Source organism: Oncorhynchus tshawytscha, linkage group LG30, assembly GCF_018296145.1.
Source record: "Oncorhynchus tshawytscha isolate Ot180627B linkage group LG30, Otsh_v2.0, whole genome shotgun sequence".
NCBI lineage: Eukaryota > Metazoa > Chordata > Actinopteri > Salmoniformes > Salmonidae > Oncorhynchus > Oncorhynchus tshawytscha.
The window spans coordinates 40,634,024-40,655,904 of NC_056458.1; the positions used below are offsets into that span (position 1 = coordinate 40,634,024).

At 41.2% G+C, this 21,881-nt stretch overlaps 1 protein-coding gene across 5 annotated transcripts in view; it reads right to left on the reverse strand.

Moving 5' to 3' along the window:
• LOC112228297 (glucocorticoid receptor) overlaps window positions 1-21,881 on the reverse strand; it is a 107,327-nt gene that overhangs the window by 12,028 nt on the left and 73,418 nt on the right. For 4 of the 5 annotated variants that reach the window (XM_024393493.2, XM_024393492.2, XM_024393491.2 and 1 more), the window contains exons 3-8: window positions 20,367-20,533; window positions 16,830-16,856; window positions 14,413-14,529; window positions 13,053-13,331; window positions 5,122-5,266; window positions 895-1,025 (exon numbers count right to left, since the gene is read on the reverse strand). In XM_024393493.2, the coding sequence (XP_024249261.1) occupies window positions 895-1,025; window positions 5,122-5,266; window positions 13,053-13,331; window positions 14,413-14,529; window positions 16,830-16,856; window positions 20,367-20,533 (866 nt within the window). The remainder of the gene's footprint in view (window positions 1-894; window positions 1,026-5,121; window positions 5,267-13,052; window positions 13,332-14,412; window positions 14,530-16,829; window positions 16,857-20,366; window positions 20,534-21,881) is intronic. The other variant, XM_024393494.2, reaches the window with a different exon arrangement.

The window sequence follows — 21,881 nt, forward strand, 5'->3', positions numbered from 1 at the left end:
GTCTATAATAGCAGGCAATATGTCTACATCGATCAAAAATGGTCCTCTTGTGTATTTTCTTGACATTTCCAGATCCAATTATGTGGATATCATTATTGAGGAGACAAAAATAAAACGTGAAAACGTCTGTCGGTCCTGTGTGAGAGGAAATCAAGGATGATTGCTCACTGGTTAACAAAAAAAAAAGCACAGCGCTGTCTGTAAATGTAATTTTAATTCCCCTAAGAAGCAATCAAAAGGCAAGTGTGTGCTCCTTTCAACACTACTCACTGAGTAATTTGAAAGCCTTTAAAAGCTTTGTTCCCCAGTCAATAAGCAGTGTCTTCTGCTTAAATATGTTTTGGTAATGGTTTGTCATGCTGGGACTTTTTTTACCGAGGCCTCATTTGTACAAAGCTAATTGAAAAAACTGAAGCTTCAGTTGTCTGTCTGGATGAACTCCTCTTCTGTACTTTGAGACGTCTAAACATCTGCTTTTCCCCAGCCTGTTCCTTTCAAACGGTGTTGGACTGCTATAATGAATAACTGTTTAAATCTCCAGGGGGGCAGCTCCCGCTCAGCCCAGTCCAGCTCTTCTCTGTCCTGGCACCCCAATGGTGGAACAAGCTTCTCCCTAACGCCAGGACAGCGGAGTCCCTACCCATCTTCTGAAAACGTCTCAAACCCTACCTCTTCAGAGTATCTATCTTAAATCCCACGGCATGTGGTTGTCTCAACTAGCCATTTTAAGATTAATGCATTCATTTTAAGTCGCTCTGGATAAGAGCACCTGCTAAATTACTAAAATTATTCAGGTAATATTTTTATGTTATACTTTTACAAATATGACAATGAAAAACATAGTATACAAATCATACTGTATAACTAAGAATCACTGTAAATGTTGTACTGTACCTGTGCTGAGCAGCAGTAGGACTTTCATACACAGGTACTCATCATAGGACACCTGCAGCCTCACAAACTCAGTGGAAATCTTCAGCATCTGCTCACACTGGTCGGTCATGTATGGCAACTTCATCCTCTCACTGACACACACACACACACACACACACGATAATCAACACCTGTTTCCATCTGCAATCGACATAGTGTAATGAATGTTCCGCCTATGATACAGCTGGAGAAACAGAGCGTTGACACTCTGGGCTGTGAAATCAGCCCTTATTGGATGGACAGTATGTCCTTTCTCTTCACTTTGTCCAGGATATATATACAGTACCAGTCAAAGGTTTGGACACACCTACTCATTCAAGGGTTTTTATTAATTTTTTACTATTTTCTACATTGTAGAATAATAGTGAAGACAATAGTGAACTATGAAATAACCCATTTGGAATCATGTAGTAACCAAAAAAAGTGTTATGTGATTCTTCAAAGAAGCCACCCTTTGCCAAAAGTGTGCAATGCTGTCATCAAGGCATTCTTCCAACCAGCTTCACCTGGAATGCTTTAACAGTCCTGAAGAAGTTCCCACATATGCTGAGCACTTGTTGGCTGCTTTTCCTTCACTCTGCGGTCCAACACATCCCAAACCATCTCATTTAGGTTGAGGTTGGGTGATTGTAGAGGCCAGGTCATCTGATGCAGCACTCCATCACTCTCCTTATTGGCCAAATTGCCCTTACACAGCCTGGAGGGAGGTGTGTTGGGTCATTGTCCTGTTGAAAAACGAATGATAGTGGCACTAAGCGCAAACCAGATGGGATGGCGTATCGCTGCAGAATTCTGTGGTAGCCATGCTGGTTAAGTTTGGCTTGAATTCTAAATAAATCCATGACAGTTTCACCAGCAGAGCACCCCTACACCATCACACCTCCTCCATGCTTCACGGTGGGAACCACACATGCGGAAATCATCCGTTCACCTACTCTGCGTCTCACACGGCAATTGGAACCAAGACACAGCAATTGGAACCAAAAATCTCAATTTGGACTCATCAGACAAAAGGACAGGATTTCCACTGGTCTAATGTCCATTCCTCGTGTTTCTTGGCCCAAGTAAATATCTTCTTCTTATTGGTGTCCTTTAGTATAGATTTCTTTGCAGCAATTCGACAATGAAGGCCTGATTCACACAGTCTCCCCTGAACAGTTGATGTTGAGATGTGTCTGTTACTTGAACCCTGTGAAGCATTTATTTGGGCTGTAATTTCTGAGGCTGGTAACTCTAAATGAGCTTATCCTCTGCAGCAGAGGTAACTCTGGTTCTTCCTTTCCTGTGGCGGTCCATTCTTGAAATTTTCCGGATTGACTGACCTTCATGTCTTAAAGTAATTGACTGTCGTTTCTCTTTGCTTATTTGAGTATTCTTGCTATAATATTTTTTATTTTATTTTTATTTCACCTTTATTTAACCAGGTAGGCAAGTTGAGAACAAGTTCTCATTTACAACTGCGACCTGGCCAAAATAAAGCAAAGCAGTTTGACACATAACCACAGAGTTACACATGGAGTAAACAAACATACAGTGAATAAAACAGTATAAAAATAAGTCTATATACAATGTGAGCAAATGTGTTGAGATAAGGGAGGTAAAGGTAATAAATAGGTCATGGTGGCAAAGTAAATAGCAATTAAAACATTGGAATGGTAGATTTGACAGTAGATGAGTGTGCAAAGTAGAAATACTGGGGTGCAAAGGAGCAAAAATAAATAATAAATACAGTAGGGGAAGAGGTAGTTTGGGCTATTATCGATGGCCTATGTACAGGTGCAGTGATCTGTGAGCTGCTCTGACAGCTGGTGCTTAAAGCTAGTGAGGGAGATAAGCGTTTCCAGTTCCAGAGATTTTTGTAGTTCGTTCCAGTCAATGGCAGCAGAGAACTGGAAGGAAAGGAGGAATTGGCTTTGGGGGTGACCAGTGAGATATACCTGCTGGAACGCGTGCTACGGGTGGGTGCTGCTATGGTGACCAGCGAGCAGAGATAAGGCGGGACTTTACCTAGCAGGATCTTGTAGATGACCTGGAGCCAGTGGGTTTGGCGAAGAGTATGAAGCGAGGGCCAGCCAACAAGTGTACAGGTAGCAGTGGTGGGTAGTATATGGGGCTTTGGTGACAAAAACGGATGGCACTGTAATATACTGCATCCAATTGGTTGAGTAGGGTGTTGGAGGCTATTTTGTAAATGACATCGCCGAAGTCAAGGATCGGTAAGATGATCAGTTTTACGAGGGTATGTTTGGTAGCATGGGTGAAGTATCCTTTGTTGCGAAATAGGAAGCCAAATCTAGATTTAACTTTGGATTGGAGATGTTTTATGTCTGGAAGGAGAGTTTACAGTCCAACCAGACACCTAGGTATTTGTAGTTGTCCACATATTCTAAGTCAGAACCGTCCAAAGTAGTGATGCTGGACGGGCAGGCAGGTGCAGGCAGCGATCGGTTGAAGAGCATGCATCTAGTTTTACTTGTATTTAAGAGCAGTTGGAGGCCACGGAAGGAGAGCTGTATGGCATTGAAACTCATCTGGAGGGTTGTTAACACAGTGTCCAAAGAAGGGCCAAAAGAATACAGAATGGTGTCGTCTGCGTAGACGTGGATCAGAGACTCACCAGCAGCAAGAGCAACATCATTGATGTATAAAGAGAAGAGAGTTGGCCCAAGAATGGAACCCTGTGGCACCCCCATAGAGACTGCCAGAGGCCCGGACAACAGGCCCTCAGATTTGACACACTGAAATCTATCAGAGAAGTAGTTGGTGAACCAGGCGAGGTAATCATTTGAGAAACCAAGGCTGTTGAGTCTGCCGATGAGGATGTGGTGATTGACAGAGTCGAAAGCCTTGGCCAGGTCAATGAATACGGCTGCACAGTAATGTTTCTTATCGATGGCGGTTAAGATATCGTTTAGGACCTTGAGCGTGGCTGAGGTGCACCCATGACCAGCTCTGAAACCAGATTGCATAGCAGAGAAGGTACGGTGGGATTCGAAATGGTCGGTGATCTGTTTGTTAACTTGGCTTTTGAAGACCTTAGAAAGGCAGGGTAGGATAGATATAAGTCTGTAGCCGTTTGGGTCAAGAGTGTCCCCCCTTTGAAGAGGGGGATGACAGCAGCTGCTTTCCAATCTTTGGGAATCTCAGACCACATGAAAGAGGTTGAACAGGCTAGTAATAGGGGTTGCAACAATTTCGGCAGATAGTTTTAGAAAGAAAGGGTCCAAATTGTCTAGCCCAGCTGATTTGTAGGGGTCCAGATTTTGCAGCTCTTTCAGAACATCAGCTGACTGGATTTGGAAGAAGGAGAAATGGGGAAGGCTTATGCGAGTTGCTGTGGGGGGTGCAGTGCTGTTGACCGGGGTAGGGGTAGAAAAATGTTTATTGAAATTCTCAATTATAGTAGATTTATCGGTGGTGACAGAGTTTCCTATCCTCAGTGCAGTGGGCAGCTGGGAGGAGGTGCTCTTATTCTCCATGGACTTTACAATGTCACAGAACTTTTTTGAGTTTGTGTTGCAGGAAGCAAATTTCTGCTTGAAAAAGCTAGCCTTGGCTTTTTCTAATATGAACTTGGTATTTTACCAAATAGCCCTATCTTCTGTATACCACCCCCACCTTGTCACAACAGAACTGATTGGCTCAAACGCATAAAAAGGAAAGAAATTACACAAACAAGGCACATCTGTTAATTGAAATGCATTCCAGGTGACTACCTCATTAAGCTGGTTGAGAGAATGCCAAGAGTGAGCAAAGCTGTCATCCAGGCAAAGGGTGGCTACTTTGAAGAATCTCAAATATAAAATATATATTTTTACTTGTTTAACACTTTTGGGTTACTACATGATTCCATGCGTGTTATTTCATAGTTTTGATGTCTTCACTATTATTCTACAATGTAGAATATAGTAAAAAATTAAAAAATTAAAAAAACCTGGAATGAGTAGGTGTGTCCAAACTTTTGACTGGTACTGTATGTATACACTGTATACACTGTGTATATATATATATATATATATATATATCGGTGTTTCATTCAGGCAATCCATATCATAAAGAGGGTTTAACTTTTCATAGAAACCCACCTACCACCCAGGCTGACCTTTCTCATCTCCAGAGCCCCCAGTCAGCTACAGCCCTCCTAGGTGTATTCCTGACCCCTCTCCATCTCTGACTCTCTGAACTTACTCATTAATAACCAAGTCAGGGGCGAAGCACAACATCCCCCCGTTACACTGCTGGTAGGAGCGCCAGCCCAAGCCGAACGACATGAGGAACAGCCAGGAGCACTGCAGCAGGGTCATCTGGTCATCCAGGTGAAGGTTCCGGAATCCTGTACAAAACAGACAACCCACAGAGCATTAGTCAGGATTGCAGTGTTGTTAGTGCTATTCTTTTGAGTGAGCTATAATGCTGATAAAATTATACACTCGGTTTATTAGGTACACCCATGTAGTACCGGATCAAACCCCCCTTTGCCTCCAGAACAGCCTGAATTAGTTGTGCATGGAAACGTGGCTCAATTGGTATAAAGGGACCTAACGTGTGCCAGGAAAACAGGCAGGATGGGGCCATGGACTTACGCTGCTTACACAAACTCCTGACTGCCAACAGCATGACAACAGGATCCAGGATTCGTCAGACCAGACAGTGTTTTTCTACTCCTCAATTGTCTATTGGAGGTGCTTCTTCTTGTTTTTAGCTGATAGAAATGGAACTCAGTGTGGTTGTCTGCTGAAATAGCCCAGCCGTGACAACGACCAACGAGTTACGTGTTCTGAGATGCCGTTCTGCACACCTCAGTTGTACTGAGCCATTATTTGCCTGTTTGTGGACTGCCTGTTAGCGTATACAATTCTTGCCATTCTCCTTCGACCTCTCATCAACGAGTTGTTTCCACCCACAGGTCTTCCGCTAACTGGATGTTTTTTCTTTGTCACATTATTCTTGGTAAAACCTTAGACAATGTTGTGCGTAAAAAGCCAAGGAGGCTGGCCATTTTTGAGATGGAACAGGCACGCCTGGCACCGACAATCATACCACGCTCAGTCACTTAGAATGGGCAAATTGAGTGTCCTAACGTTCAATAGAACATAATTTAATATCTCCATGCCTATCTGCCTGCTTAATATAGCAAGCCATGACCACGTGACTTTAAGAGCAAACCATTTTCATGAATGGGGCGGTTTACCTCTAACTAGCCATATACCTAAATTAACTGAATATGTTAATTTGACAAAAACATTGATATATTAAGACCAAGGTAAGACTAAGATATGTCATTTTAATACACTGTACTGCAGTGTTGTTATTAGTGGTCTTTCAAATAACAATTCTGATCCAATTATACAGTACATGTTTATTTGATCAGAACATTGCCATGCTGTGGAGCACAAATATACCAGGGGGCAGAATTTCAAACGGTTTCTGCATAGTTACTATGATGTAATTTCAACAACTGTTACCCACTTGGATGTTGTCTGTTTGAACAATCTCAAGATGAGAAATATTCTTTCCCCTTTGGAGTTACCAGTTTGGCTGAGCGAAGGATTCCAGGAATGTGCAAAACCACTGTGCGCTTCCTCGATATCGAAATTCCATTAGGCTTGGGCAACATACTGTGTATACCATATACCGAAGTATTTCAAAAATGTTATTTTACCTTTATTTAACTAGGCAAGTCAGTTAAAACTTCTTATGGTATAGGGGACGGTTGCGTCCCACTTGGGCAAAAAACAGGGGAAATGCAGCGCGGCAAATTCAAAAAAATTATATAAAAATCTAACTTTCATTAAATCACACATGTAAGATACTCAATTAAAGCTACACTCGTTGTGAATCCAGTCAACATGTCAGATTTTAAAAAGGTTTTTCGGCGAAAGCATAAGAATCTATTATCTGATGATAGCACAACAGTCAACAAAGAGGGTAGCATATTTCAACCCTGCAGGCGCTACACAAAACGCAGAAATAAAATATAAAACATGCATTACCTTTGACAGGCTTCTTTTGTTGGCACTCCAATATGTCCCATAAACATCACAATTGGTCCTTTTGTTCGATTAATTCCGTCCATATATATCCAAATGTCAATTTATAAAGCGCGTTTGATCCAGAAAAACAGCTTCCAAAATGCGCAACGTGACTACAAAATATTTCAAAAGTTGCCTATAAACTTTGCCAAAATATTTCAAACTACTTTTGTAATACAACTTTAGGTATTTTTAAACGTTAATAATCGATCAAATTGTAGACGGGTCTATCTGTGTTCAATACAGGAAGACAAACCATGCTACTTTTCACGTCTTGCGCACTCTCAACAGTGTTACCCAGTTCCTAGATGGCCTACTTCTTCATTGCACAAATGAATAACCTCAACCAAATTCCAAAGACTGGTGACATCCAGTGGAAGCGGTAGGAACTGAAAACAGGTTCCTAAGAAATAGAATTTGCCAATGAGAACTCAGTGAACAGACAGAGACCAAAGAAATTAACGGTTAGTCCTCGGGGTTTTGCCTGCTACATAAGTTCTGTTATACTCACAGACATTATTCAAACCGTTTTAGAAACTTCAGAGTGTTTTCTATCCAAATCTACTAATAATATGCATATCTTATATTCCTGGCATGAGTAGCAGGAAGTTGAAATTGGGCACGCTATTTATTCAAAAGTGAAAATGCTGCCCCCTATACCTTAAGAAGTTTTTAAGCATGTCCCAGTTTTGGTCACCTAACAGTATAAACTCTGAAGATAGATGGGGGGGGACGATCAATTCACATAGTGTCCAGGGCACAGCTGGGGGCTGAAGGCGGTCTATAACAACCGACAAGAGTGAGAGACTTGTTTCTGGAAAGGTGGATTTTTAAAAGTATAAGCTTGAATTGTTTGGGCACAGACCTGGATAGTATGACAGAACTCTGCAAGCTATCTCTGCAGTAGATTGCAACTGCGCCCCCTTTGGCAGTTCTATCTTGTCGGAAAATGTTCTAGTTAAGGATGGAAATTTCAGGATTTTTGGTGGCCTTCCTAAACCAGGATTCAGACACGGTTAGGATATCCGGGTTGTCGGAGTGTGCTAAAGCAGTGAATAAAACAAAGTTAGGGAGGAGGCTTCTAATGTTAACATGCATGAAACCAATGCTTTTACGGTTACAGAAGTCAACAAATGAGATTGCCTGGAGAATGGGAGTGATGATAGGGGCTGCAGGGCCTGGGTTAACCTCTATATCACCAGAGGAACAGAAGAGGAGTAGGATAAGTGTACGGCTAAAGGCTAAAATAACTGGTCGTCTAGTGTGTTGAGAACAGAGTAAAAGGAATAGGTTTCTGGGCATGCAATGATAGATTCAAGGCATAATGTACAGACAAGTGTATGGTAGGATGTGAGTAGTGGAGGTAAGCCTAGGCATTAAGTGACGATGAGAGAGCTTTTGTCTCTCGAAGCACCATTTAAGCCAGGTGCGGTCACCACATGTGTGGGAGGTGGAACAGGACTAGCTAAGGCATATTGAGCATTGCTGGAGGCTCTACAGTGAAATAAGACAAAATTTACTAACCAAAACAGCAATAGACAAGGCATATTGACATTAGGGAGAGGCATGTGTAGCCAAGTAATCATAGGGTCCAGTGAGTAGCTAGGCGAGCTAGAGGCACGGAGATTCACACAGCTAGCAGGTCAGTGCTAGCAGATGGGCCTCAGGGGGACGTCACAACGCAAGAGCCTGTTGAAACCCCCTCGGACGGTTACATCGGCAGACCAGTCGTGATGGACCGGTGGGGCTCCGTATCAGCAGCAAAGGGTCCAGTCCAATTGTCAAAAGAGGTATTGAAGTCCAGGGATTATCTGATGGATTTCTTCAGCTAGCCGGGAGATGGGCCTAGCTCGAGGCTAACTCCAGGCTAAATGAGGTACACCTGCATTGCTTGGTGTTTGGTGTTTTAGGCTGGGTTTCAATGATCTGCAATGATCCGGAGTAAAGGTTCAAAGATTGCAGTAGGAATCCAGAGATATGGATTCCTAAAAATAAAAAAAAGCAGTCCGATATGCTCTGGGTTGATATCGCGCTGTGCAGGCTGGCAGGAGTTGACCGGGCTGAAGCTGGCAGATGTCCGAGTTAAAGGTGATGACCGCTAACAGTGGCTAACTGACTACTAGCTAGTTAGCTGGCTAGCTTCTGAAAGGAGTTACAGTTCTAAAGTATAAAGAAATAGCAGATCCACACCACATTGAGTGAGGCGTGTTGCAGAAGAGTATGTCCAGTCCGTAGATGGAAAAATGAGATTAAAAATATAGAAAATACATACAAGGGACGGGACAAGACAATAAAAAGCATCCCACTGCTACGCCATCTTGGAAAAGTTGTTGCAAACAGGATGCATGTTTTGGAATATTTTTATTACGTCCAGGCTTCCATCTTGACACTCAATTAGGTTAGTATTGTGGAGTTACTACAATGTTGAGCCATCTTCAGTTTTTCTATCACAGCCATTAAACTCTGTAACTGTTTTAAAGTCACCATTTGCCTCATGGTGAAATCCCTCTGCGGTTTCCTTCCTCTCTGGCAACTGAGTTAGGAAAGGCACCTGCATCTTTGTAGTGACTGGGTGCATTAATTCACCATCCAAAGTGTAATATCTTCACCATGCTCAAAGGGACATTCAATGTCTGCTTTAAAAATTAAAAAAATATCCATCTACCAATAGATGCCCTTCTTTTGAAGGCATTAAAAAACCTCCCTGGCAGTTAAATATGGACAGAAATTAAGTAGCCATACAAAAACTAATGTTAAACACTATTATTGCACACAAACTCCATGCAACTTAAGCACATGTTTTAGACATCACTTATTTAGGCTTGCCATAACAAAGGGGTTGAACATTTAAGTTTTTCACTTTTAATGAATTTATAAAAATTCAGAGAAACATAATTCCACTTTGACATTATGGGGTATTGGGTGTAGGTCAGTGATTGTTTGATAAATAAAAAATATTCAGACAGTAACAACAAAGTGTGAATATTTTCTGGAGGCAATGTAAGCGGTCAGAGGAGAGGCATTAAATCTCCTCCTGGATCAAGATTCCTTTTGCCTAAATTGTTTTGAAACAGTGCACTTCTGGCTATACCGTATATCCCGGTATGAAACAAACGCCCAACCCTATATTCCATTATTATTAAAAACAATTATAAAGCTCTATACATTTTTTTTTAAAGTTAACCACGACCCCGCAGAAATGGAATTAGCATTATAAAGAAGGAAATCTGGCAGTTTTATAATATATATATACATACATACATACATACATACATACACACATACATACACACACAGAGTACCAGTCTAAAGTTGACACCTACTCATTCAAGAGTTTCTTTATTTTTACTGTTTTATACATTGAAGAATAATAGTAAAGACATCAAAACTATGAAATAACACATATGGAATCATGTAGTAACCTAAAAAAGTTAAATATATTTGAGATTCTTCAAAGTAGCCACCTACTGCCTTGATGACAGCTTTGCATGAGGTAGTCACCTGGAATGCATTTCAATTAACAGGTGTGCCTTGTTAAAAGTTTCCTTCTTAATGCGTTTGAGCCAATCAGTAGTGTTGTGACAAGGTAGGGGTGGTATACAGAAGATAGGGCTATTTGGTAAAAGACCAAGTCCATATTACGGCAAGAATAGCTCAAATAAGTAAAGAGAAACGACAGTCCATCATCACTTTAAGACATGAAGGTCAGTCAATGCAGAACATTTCAATAACTAAGTGCAGTCGCAAAAAGCAGACACAGACACTGTTCAGAGGAGACTGCGTGAATTAGGCCTTCATGGGACTATCATTTGTTTTTCAACAGGACAATGACCCAACACACCACCAGGCTGTGTAAGGGCTATCTGACCAATAAGGAGAGTGATGGAGTGCTACATCAGATGACCTGGCCTCCACAATCACCCGACCTCAACCCAATTGAGATGGTTTGGGATGAGTTGGACCGCAGAGTGAAGGAAAAGCAGCCAACAAGTGCTCAGCATATGTGGGAACTCTGTTGGAAAAGCATTCCAGGTGAAGCTGGTTGAGAGAATGCCAAGAGTGTGCAAAGCTGTCAAGGCAAAGGGTGGCTACTTTGAAGAATCTCAAATCTCAAATCTATTTAGATTTGTTTAACACTTTTTTTTTTTACTACATGATTCCATATGTGTTTTTTCCTAGTATTGATGTCTTCACTATTATTCTACAATTCAACATATCAATAAAAACCCTTGAATGAGTAGGTGTCCAAACTTTTGACGGTACTGTATGTTTTTTGCATTGGGTGAGTCTCAATCCACCAGCATCCGCCAATGTCACGGTGACAGAGCTAGAGTGGTGTTCGTCAGACCATGAGACATCCCAAAAATCTGTACCGACAGAACGGTTTGGCCCACAAACTGTTAAGACCAATCTATGGAAAAATGACTCTCAAAAACACGATGGTGTTCGCCATCTTGGGACTCGTCTGAAGTTGGTACAGCCGATCTGCCAACTTCTGTCTATAACGTCCGAATAGTTTGGTCTACACACTAATCTCTTTGGAAAGGTGAGACCCACGAACACGTACATGTTGGTTGTTTTGCTCAAGGACGCCCACAGGCCTCACAAGACGCGTCTGAATGTCCCCCGGTACCAGTTTATTTATTTTTTATAGAAGTACTGAACAAAAATAAACACAACATGCAACAATTTCAACGATAGTACTGAGTTACAGTCCATATAAGGAAATCAGATTAGGCCCTAATTTAATGGGGAGCCAGGCCCAGCCAATCAGAATGAGTTGTCACCCACAAAATGGCTTTATTACAGACAGATGCTCCTCAATTTTATCAGCTGTCTGGGTAGCTGATCTCAGAAGGATCGCACAGGTGAAGATCCCGCATGTGGAGGTCCTATGCTGGCGTGGTTAGACGTGGTCTGCGTCCGGTTGGACGTTCTGTGAGGCCGGTAGGACATACTGTCAAATTCTTTGAAACGCGTTGGAGGCGGCTAATGGTAGAGAAATGAACATTAAATGATCTGACAACAGCTCTAGTGGACATGCCAATTGCACACTCCCTCAAAACTTGACATCGTTGACATTGTGTTGTGTGACAAAACGTATTGTCCAAAGCACATTGCAATGATCATGCTGTTTAATCAGCTTCTTGATATGCCACACCTGTTAGGTGGATGGATTATCTTGGCAAAGGAGAAATGCTCACTAACAGGGATGCACAAATGTGTGTACAGAATTTGAGAGAAATAAGCTTTTTGTGTGTATTGAACATTTCTGGGACCTTTTATTGCAGCTAATGAAACATTGGACCAACACTTTACATGTTGCTTTGATATTTTTGTTCAGTACACACACATATATACATATATATACATATATACATATATATACATATCATCCCAAACCATATATATACATATATAGAACAGGCACTTCAGAACAAAGTTCCTTTAGATTGTTTTGGTGACTATCGGTTGTTCCATGTAGTGAATCTGTACTTCAAGTGGTCTTGAAATTCAAAATCAAATAGAAAAATGATCCTTGGTATGACCTTTTTTTAAACAATTCCATATAGCTTAGTATAACCCCTCCCAGCTTAGTCAGGGCTTAGACTGTTATGGGTTAAGTCAATGTTAAAAGTGACCTTTAATTGCAGTTCAATCATCTCTCATTGTTTGAGACTTCAAAAGTGTTGAAGGTCCTTTCAGATCATATTTGATTAACAATGCAGTGGTTATGTAAGATTTCTCCACAAGTTATTTCATTCCAGGCCAGTTGGCCGCTGGAAGAGACCAAGGCACAAAGTAAATATTTGGGGCGATTATCAAACCATGCTCCTTCGTTCTCACGATTAGAGGCTGGGGGTCAACTCAATTCCATTCCACAATCAATAAAAATGGAAATTCATGAGATGAATAAAAAAATATCCTCATTCATTTGCAAGCCACTGGATTTAAATGTAGGCCTAGCTCCTTTCCTGAATTAACTCGAGTTGAAATGGAATGGACCAAGCCTAGCCCATAATGACTGCTAGTCATATTTGTGCTAAAATGTCCCCGTGTTAATGGAGGTGTACCAGGTGTTCTCACCTGGTAGGGACTTGGCCCATTTGACGGCTGAGACAACCTGCTGTCCGCCCAGCCTGTTGAGGGTGGTCATGAGGCGGGTGGAGGTGTCGGGAATGGTGCTGTCGTAGCCAGAGTAAATGGCCTCCGGCTCAATGGCTTTGAGCAGGGATAGCATGGTGGGTACCAGCTGGGGCATGGACTTGGGGATCAACGCGCAGGCCCTCTCGTCAGGTGGGGGAGGGTTCGGCTCCATCGTCGTCTGCTGACCTTTTAATCGGATCAGCTTCTTGTTTTTCCTCGCTGCAAAGAGGGAGACAGAGAATAAAAGAGAGCTGATCAGTAATTCTCCTCCCTGTTAGCTATCGTATCTCACTCAACCCAGGTGGTGATAGTGCATAGACCACACAGACACCTTGACTTGTCTTTTCATAACAAAAACATGCAGCCTATAGGATGCCTTATCCGGTTACCTTGGCTACAGTTTACCTCTAACATAAAGGACGGTCATCCACATTGTGTTACGCCTGAAAAGGTTTTAATAATCGAAAGAGTTAAAAAGAGCAACGTAACATGAGAAAAATACTAAATGTATTTTGGACTTGGGTGAAAACCTGTTCTATCAATTTTGTTATAATATGTGGCGCTTGGCAACGGATGAGAGGGTCACCATCAAAAAACCATCTCAGTCTTTCCTATCCTTTTTTTTTATTTCCTCCATACACGTTTCTATGGCAACTAAGAGCCGTTCTGGTACAACCCAAGGTTCTGGTTGTCTGCTTATGCACCCGTATCCATCAAGGTTTTTTCCCCCTCTCTGACTCACAAATAAAATCAACAATTTAATTCCCTGCAGCACTGTGAGAATGAACATGTATATAAATAGCATGAAGTGGATTATCGTCATGTCCATTTCCGCAGAGTGCTGCCTCTTTCTTAATGGCATATTTTCGTTCTCACTCGACCATTTACGCCATATTTCCCTTAACACAAATGTCCACAACCAAACACAGCTGATGTGAACCTTGTATCCATCTTTCTAAAGCTCAGGGACATGGGAACAACTGGCTCTGACTGAATGACTGTTGTTGATCACTGGCTCTGACCCTTGTTAGACACTGGGCCAAAGAGGAACCACCGGGTTAGTTTATGTCAACAATAACTGCTGGAATTAAGGCCCACTACTGGCTTAAGTGAATCTAAGAGTTAATCCTACTCCTAATCACAATCGCTATAGGGGACAAAAACATAAAGCCCTACCTTTCAGAGACAACATGCTGTCTACCTTTGCCAGATGACTATGTCTGCCACAAGACTGAAATAGTGTATACTACCAGTCCACTGATATGAGAACAATATGAATGTGTGTTGGTGCCACTCTTACCTTCCAGATTCATCCCTGCTTGGAGACACTTGCGGAAGCGGCACGCCGGGCAGTTCTTCCTGCGGATCTTGTCTATGATGCAGTCGTTCCTCCCAGCGCACAGATAGTTGTGTTGTCCTGGGGATGGAGGAACATGGTAATTAAAACAACACATTTCACTGCACCTATCCGGTGTGTGACAATAAAACATTTTTGTTTTTCTCATTTTTACTAGCAAGAGAGTCTAAGCCAAGCACTGCGGGTTGCCGTTCATGACCTAAATGTGAATTAAGGTGACAGCTCATTCACTTTTGAGGTTTACACCCCTCCACTGACAGGTAAAATAGTAGCCTAAGCTTTTTAAAAACAGGAGATAAAGAGATTGTCCCTATGCTGTGGGTGTAATGCTGTTGATAGTATGGCCTAGTTTTGAAGACGAGTGGGAAAAAAATATTGTTTGTATGACAGAGCCTGGAGAATGCCAACTGAACAAAAAAATTTCACCCAGATCAACGCATCTTCTATGGTAGACAGAGGCCATGCTCATGACTAACTAGTTTAATATAAGCAACAAGTAGGCCTACCCAACTGTACTCACATCATCGTTCCCATACAAAAACAACATAGTACATCTACAGATAACATGTTTTATACCAACTATAAATAATGAGATCGAATGCCACACTTTCTACTGATGTGATAGCTTTTTTTGTTTGATCTACAGTCAGGGCATTTAAGTGAAAGTTAGTTAAACAGGTATATTACTGTTTTACAGTACCACAACAAATGATTAACCACAGAGAAACACAGCCAAAACACTGCAGAACAATATCCACCTGGAACCTGCAACATCAAATCCCAGCTAACTGTAATGCAGTGGGTAGTCATGGCAGCAGCAGCCACTGCAAAGAGCAGAGCAAACAACCATCCATAAACTAAACTAAACAGTGCCAGCTGAATCCCCAGAAGCATCTGCTCTCTAATCCCATTTTCATACAGTAGGCTTTTGAGGAGGACTTGGCTGGTGGTAGGTGCTAGGCTAGCCCTGGTTGGCAGGCTTCCTCCAGCCCTGCTGAGAAAACATGGTCAGGCTATAGGGATACAGTGGGAGATGGGAATGGGGGAAGGGAACGGGGACTCTTTGGTTGGAGGGTGACGTCACTACCCATCCAAACATGACTAGGGTGTCATGTGACATGTTGACAGGTAATGGTGATTTGTGTGTCATAACCGACCGCTGTGGGGCTTGCTCCTCCAGCTCTGCCTCTAACATTCGTCCCAAATAGCACCTTACTGTATAGCACACTATAAAGAGAGGAATAGGTTGCCATTTGAGTCAGACAAAGACACAGTAGGCTAGAAAGGTACACAAGACGCTCTACATCTTACCGAGCGTGGTGGTATCGGCAGATAAGTACACATGCTACTTGTATCATCCCTTCACAGGCCTTTACCTTGAGCCTATTATGCTGCGAGAATCCCAGTGGCATCTTTATACACAATAACATGCTATGCTGAACCTTTCTTATATTTGTTGGTATGATTGACATACCAACAAACATTGTATTGTCACAAATATACAAAATGAGTGCATTTCCATTTTAGTGTTCTATCATCACAGGTCAATAAAGAGGTTCACTAGTGTTAATTTAAACTGCACGGTTAGTTATTCTGAAAAATGGGCATCTGTTATAATATTTCGGATTATAACAAGTTAAAAATAACCCAGGGGAAACAAATCATTAGAATCAGTGCAGTTACAGTACGACATTATTGGGTTTTGTGCATAAATACATCTCTTAAAGGCCCAATGTAGCCAGGTTTTTTTTTTTATCTCAAAATCAAATCATTTCTTTGTAACAATTAAGTACCTTAGTGTGATTTTTGACCATTTTGATTGAAAACAAAGAAACAAAAATTGCTTCTTAGCAAGAGCAATTTCTCAAGCAAGAATTTAGCTAGGACTGTTTGGGAGTGGTCTGAGCGGGGAAAACTGAAAACGAGTTATTGTCAGAGAGGTTTGGAACTCTTTCTTATTAATCTATTAACCAATTTACCGCCTGGTGTTGTCATCAGGCAGGCCAAAACTCCATCCCAACAAAACAGGCTGACATTTCAGGCAGTCTTTTCAAACAGCTCTTACACTAACAGGGCATTATCATTTTCACAACTTCAAAGAATTATTCCAAAATCACGTTGACTGCACTGGGCCTTTAACTCTATTAGCGAAGTGATGATAGAGCCACATTCCAAGCAGGAATTAAAAACAGAATTTAAGACCCAAATACATTATGGATCATCAAATCACAAACACATGCATTGAGAAGGGTACACGAGAGACTGTATGTTCAATCTTGCATATCAGGTCAGATTTCCAGTACAGTGATTAAGGGACATGGATAAAGCAGAAGTGTTATTAAAAAGGTGGGTTTATTTACCATCTGTGTTTTGTCGTGCTCTCCATCCTTCACCATAGCGACAACAACCGTAGAATGGAGGAAGAAAGAGCAAAATAACAGATATGACGTCTTCTTGCTGAAAGTACAGCTCAATTCAAGTCTCAAAAAAGTTAAATATTATTTTACTTGGTCATTTACACCAGTAAAGTTGAAATAACATTTACAATATGTATCAATTATCCTTTAAACTGAACTCAAAATATTGTATTTCACTCAGAGTAATATCTGTTATTTTTGTAGTTAAACGCAGGGTTTGAATTTGTCAAACAGATCCAGTAGCTATATCTCCATTCTTTCAATACAAACACTCATGTATGCACTTTCATGAGAACGAAATAGTTGTTACAAACTACGTAAATACACCTCAACATAACGTTCATGGCTGCTCGATTGTATTCATAGGAGTAACAGTAGCATGGCAGCCCACTTGTCAAGCATTCAGAGAAACCAAATGGACTTCAAAGGCAGTCCCAGTGAATGGTACATTGACTGTGGTAGTGAGCTTGGAATAAAACAAATCTAGGCTATGTTAAGAGAAAATGGTTCAAATAACAACCCGAAAAAGGCTACAAATCCCAAACACACACATACAGTGCATTTGGAAAGTATTCAGACCCCTTTACTTTTTCCACATTGTTATGTTACAGCCTTATTCTAAAATGGATAAAACATATATTTTTTCTCATCAATCTACACACAATACACGATAATGACAAAGCGAAAACAGGTTTAGACACTTTTCCACATTTATTAAAACACACTGTCATCAGCAAGCTCTTGTGCCAGCCGCCACCCTTCACTAATAGCATATCAGCCACCCTTCACTAATATCATATCAGCCACCCTTCACTAATAGCATATCAGCCACCCTTCACTAATAGCATATCAGCCACCCTTCACTAATATCATATCAGCCACCCTTCACTAATAGCATATCAGCCACCCTTCACTAATATCATATCAGCCACCCTTCACTAATAGCATATCAGCCACCCTTCACTAATATCATATCAGCCACCCTTCACTAATAGCATATCAGCCACCCTTCACTAATAGCATATCAGCCACCCTTCACTAATAGCATATCAGCCACCCTTCACTAATAGCATATCAGCCACCCTTCACTAATAGCATATCAGCCACCCTTCACTAATAGCATATCAGCCACCCTTCACTAATAGCATATCAGCCACCCTTCACTAATAGCATATCAGCCACCCTTCACTAATAGCATATCAGCCACCCTTCACTAATAGCATATCAGCCACCCTTCACTAATAGCCCTTCACCTCAAATGAGTAAACTAACGTAATGATTACTATTTTATCTTTAACTAGTTCCAAGATAAGCTCTTTAAAAATACAAATGAACCCTTTGAAGCACAATATAGGCCTACACAATGGAACAGCATCTTTTAGTGGCATCTCTCCCTTATGAAACAGGAGAGGAGATCTCATGTAATTCTAATGACCAACAGTCGTTTGGACAGGCTGTTCAGAGGTATAGGATGCAAACAATGGGTTGGACATAAAAATAGCAGCATAGACACCACAGCCTGATAGAAAACCATGAGTCACTAGCCTACTCTGGCCTGGGGAAATAGAAGCCTAAAGAAACCTTTTCTGATACTATTTGTGTGAACCTAAAATGTTCCTAATCTTAGCTAGAAATTGTAAGAAAATCAGTTGAATAAAATAGTCTGCTCAAATGAAACATTAAAATGAGCCTGCTTTTTAACACAGTGCCAATCGGTACCCTTTTGTTAGAATATCAAGGCTAGCCTATAGGTAAAGACACCACTTAGTGAGTCCACATGTCATGTGTCAAAAAGGATATACAAGTGTACTACTGCAATGTCGATGTACATTTTACCACAAAAGATTGACCGGTACATACAGTGGGGCAAAATAGTATTTAGTCAGCCACCAATTGTGCAAGTTCTCCCACTTAAAAAGATGAGGCCTGTAATTTTCAGCATAGGTACACTTCAACTATGACAGACAAAATGAGGGAAAAACATCCAGAAAATCACATTGTAGGATTTTTAATGAATTTATTTGCAAAATATGGTGGAAAATAAGTATTTGGTCACCTACAAACAAGCAAGATTTCTGGCTCTCACAGAGGCTCCTCTGTCCTCCACTCGTTACCTGTATTAATGGCACCTGTTTGAACTTGTTATCAGTATGAAAGACACCTGTCCACAACCTCAAACAGTCACACTCCAAACTCCACTATGGCCAAGACCAAAGAGCTGTCAAAGGACACCAGAAACAAAATTGTAGACCTGCACCAGGCTGGGAAGACTGAATCTGCAATAGGTAAGCAGATTAGTTAATTAATTAGAAATCAACTGTGGGAGCAATTATTAGGAAATGGAAGAAGACTGATAATCTCCCTCGATCTGGGGCACCACGCAAGATCTCACCCCGTGGGGTCAAAATTATCACAAGAACGGTGAGCAAAAATCCCAGAACCACACGGGGGACCTAGTGAATGACCTGCAGAGAGCTGGGACCAAAGTAACAAAGCCTACCATCAGTAACACACTACGCCGTCTGGGACTCAAATCCTGCAGTGCCAGACATGTCCCCCTGCTTAAGCCAGTACATGTCCAGGCCTGTCTGAAGTTTGCTAGAGAGCATTTGGATGATCCAGAAGAAGATTGGGAGAATGTCATATGGTCAGATGAAACCAAAATATAACTTTTTGGTAAAACTCAACTCGTCGTGTTTGGAGGACAAAGAATGCTAAGTTGCATCAAAAGAACACCATACCTATTGTGAAGCATGGGGGTAGAAACATCATGCTTTGGGGATGTTTTTCTGCAAAGGGACCAGGACGACTGATCCGTGTAAAGGAAAGAATGAATGGGGCCATGTATCGTGAGATTTTGAGTGAAAACCTCCTTCCATCAGCAAGGGCATTGAAGATGAAACGTGGCTGGGTCTTTCAGCATGACAATGATCCCAAACACACCGCCCGGGCAACGAAGGAGTGGCTTCGTAAGAAGCATTTCAAGGTCCTGGAGTGTCCTAGTCAGTCTCCAGATCTCAACCCCATAGAAAATCTTTAGAGGGAGTTGAAAGTCCGTGTTGCCCAGATCTGCATGGAGGAATGGGCCAAAATACCCGTAACAGTGTGTGAAAACCTTGTGAAGACTTACAGAAAACATTTGACCTCTGTCATTGCCAACAAAGGGTATAAAACAAAGTATTGAGATGAACTTTTGTTATTGACCAAATACTTATTTTCCACCATAATTTGCAAATAAATTCATTAAAATCCTACAATGTGATTTTCTGGATTTTCTTTTCTCATTTTGTCTGTCATAGTTGAAGTGTACCTATGATGAAAATTACAGGCCCTCTCATCTTTTTAAGTGGGAGAACTTACACAATTGGTAGCTGACTAAATACTTTTTCCCCCACTGTATGTTCAACTATAGTCTACTATTGAGAGGTAGAACTGAGCATGAATGGAGTTGTGAGTGTGGATGTTTACTCAGTCACCAACCTTCAACGGCCCTCTTGAAGAAGACCTTGCAGCTTCCGCAGGTGAGGACTCCATAGTGGCAACCAGACGCCTCATCTGAACACACCAGGCAGATCTTATGGGTTGGACCGCTGGGCTTGGCAGGGGCTGACGACGCAGAGCCGCTGGCCTCGGGTCTTGCCTTTGGACTGCACAAACAACACAAAAAGGTTCATATCAGATCCATTCAAATTAAAAGTAGTTTTAAAGAATCAGTTGTTTTATTTTCACACAGGTGAATATCACTCAGATCCAGACAGCTATAGACGGGTGGGTTGTTAAGCAACAAAACCGATGCGTGTGCAACTTTGGGCAAAACAGAAGGGGTTGGCTGACATTCAAAGGATTATTGACAACATGTCAAGTTAAATATTTGGTGACAAAACAGTTTATTGAAATCAAATGCATTTGCACAATATGCACCAGTTGTCTCTCAAATACAGTGCCTTCAGAATGTATGCACACTCTTGACTTTATCCACATTTTATTGTGTTACAGCCTTCATTTAAAATGTTTTTAAATCACTGGCCTACACACAATACCCCATAATGTCAAAGTGATATTTTTACAAATCAATAAAAATTAAAAGCTAAAATGTTAGTATTCAATAAGTATTCAACCCCTATGTTATGGCAAGCCTAAATTAATTCAGGAGTAAGAATTTGCTTAACAAGTCACATAATAAGTTGCATGGACTGAATCTAATTAAACTTTGGATGGTGTATCAATACACCCAGTCACAAGAAAGATACAGGTGTCCTTCCTAACTCAGTTTCTGGATAGGAAGGAAACCGCTCAGGGATTTCACCATGAGGCCAATTTAAAACAGTCAAGTGTTTAATGGCTGTGATAGGAGAAAACTGAGGATAGATCAACATTGTAGTTACTCCACAATACTAACATAAATGACAGAGTGAAATGGAAGCCTGTACATGATACAAATATTCCAAAACATGCATCCTGTTTGCTATAAGGCACTAAAGTTAAACTACATAAAATGTGGCCAAAAAAATGACTATGTCCTGAATACACCTTTGAGTCCAAACACGTTACGTTTGGGGCAAATCCAACACAACACATCACTGAGTACCAATCTTCATATTTTCAAGCATGGTGGTGGCCGCATCATGTTATGGGTATGCTTGTCATTGGCAAATAGGGATTTTTGGGGAGATAAAAAGAAACGGAACAGAGCTAAGCACGGGCAAAATCCTACAGTAAAACCTGTTTCAGTCTGCTTTCCAACAGACACTGGGAGACAAATTCACCTTTCAGCAGGACAATAACCTAAAACACAAGGTCAAATATACACTGGAGTTGCTTACCAAGACAACATTGAATGTTCCTGAGGTGGCCCAGTTACAGTTGACTTAATTGGCTTCAAAATCTATGGCAAGACTTGAAAATGGCTGTCTAGCAATGATTAACAAACTTAACAGAACTTGAATAATTTTATAAAGAAAAATGTGCAAATATTGTACAATCCAGGTGAACAAA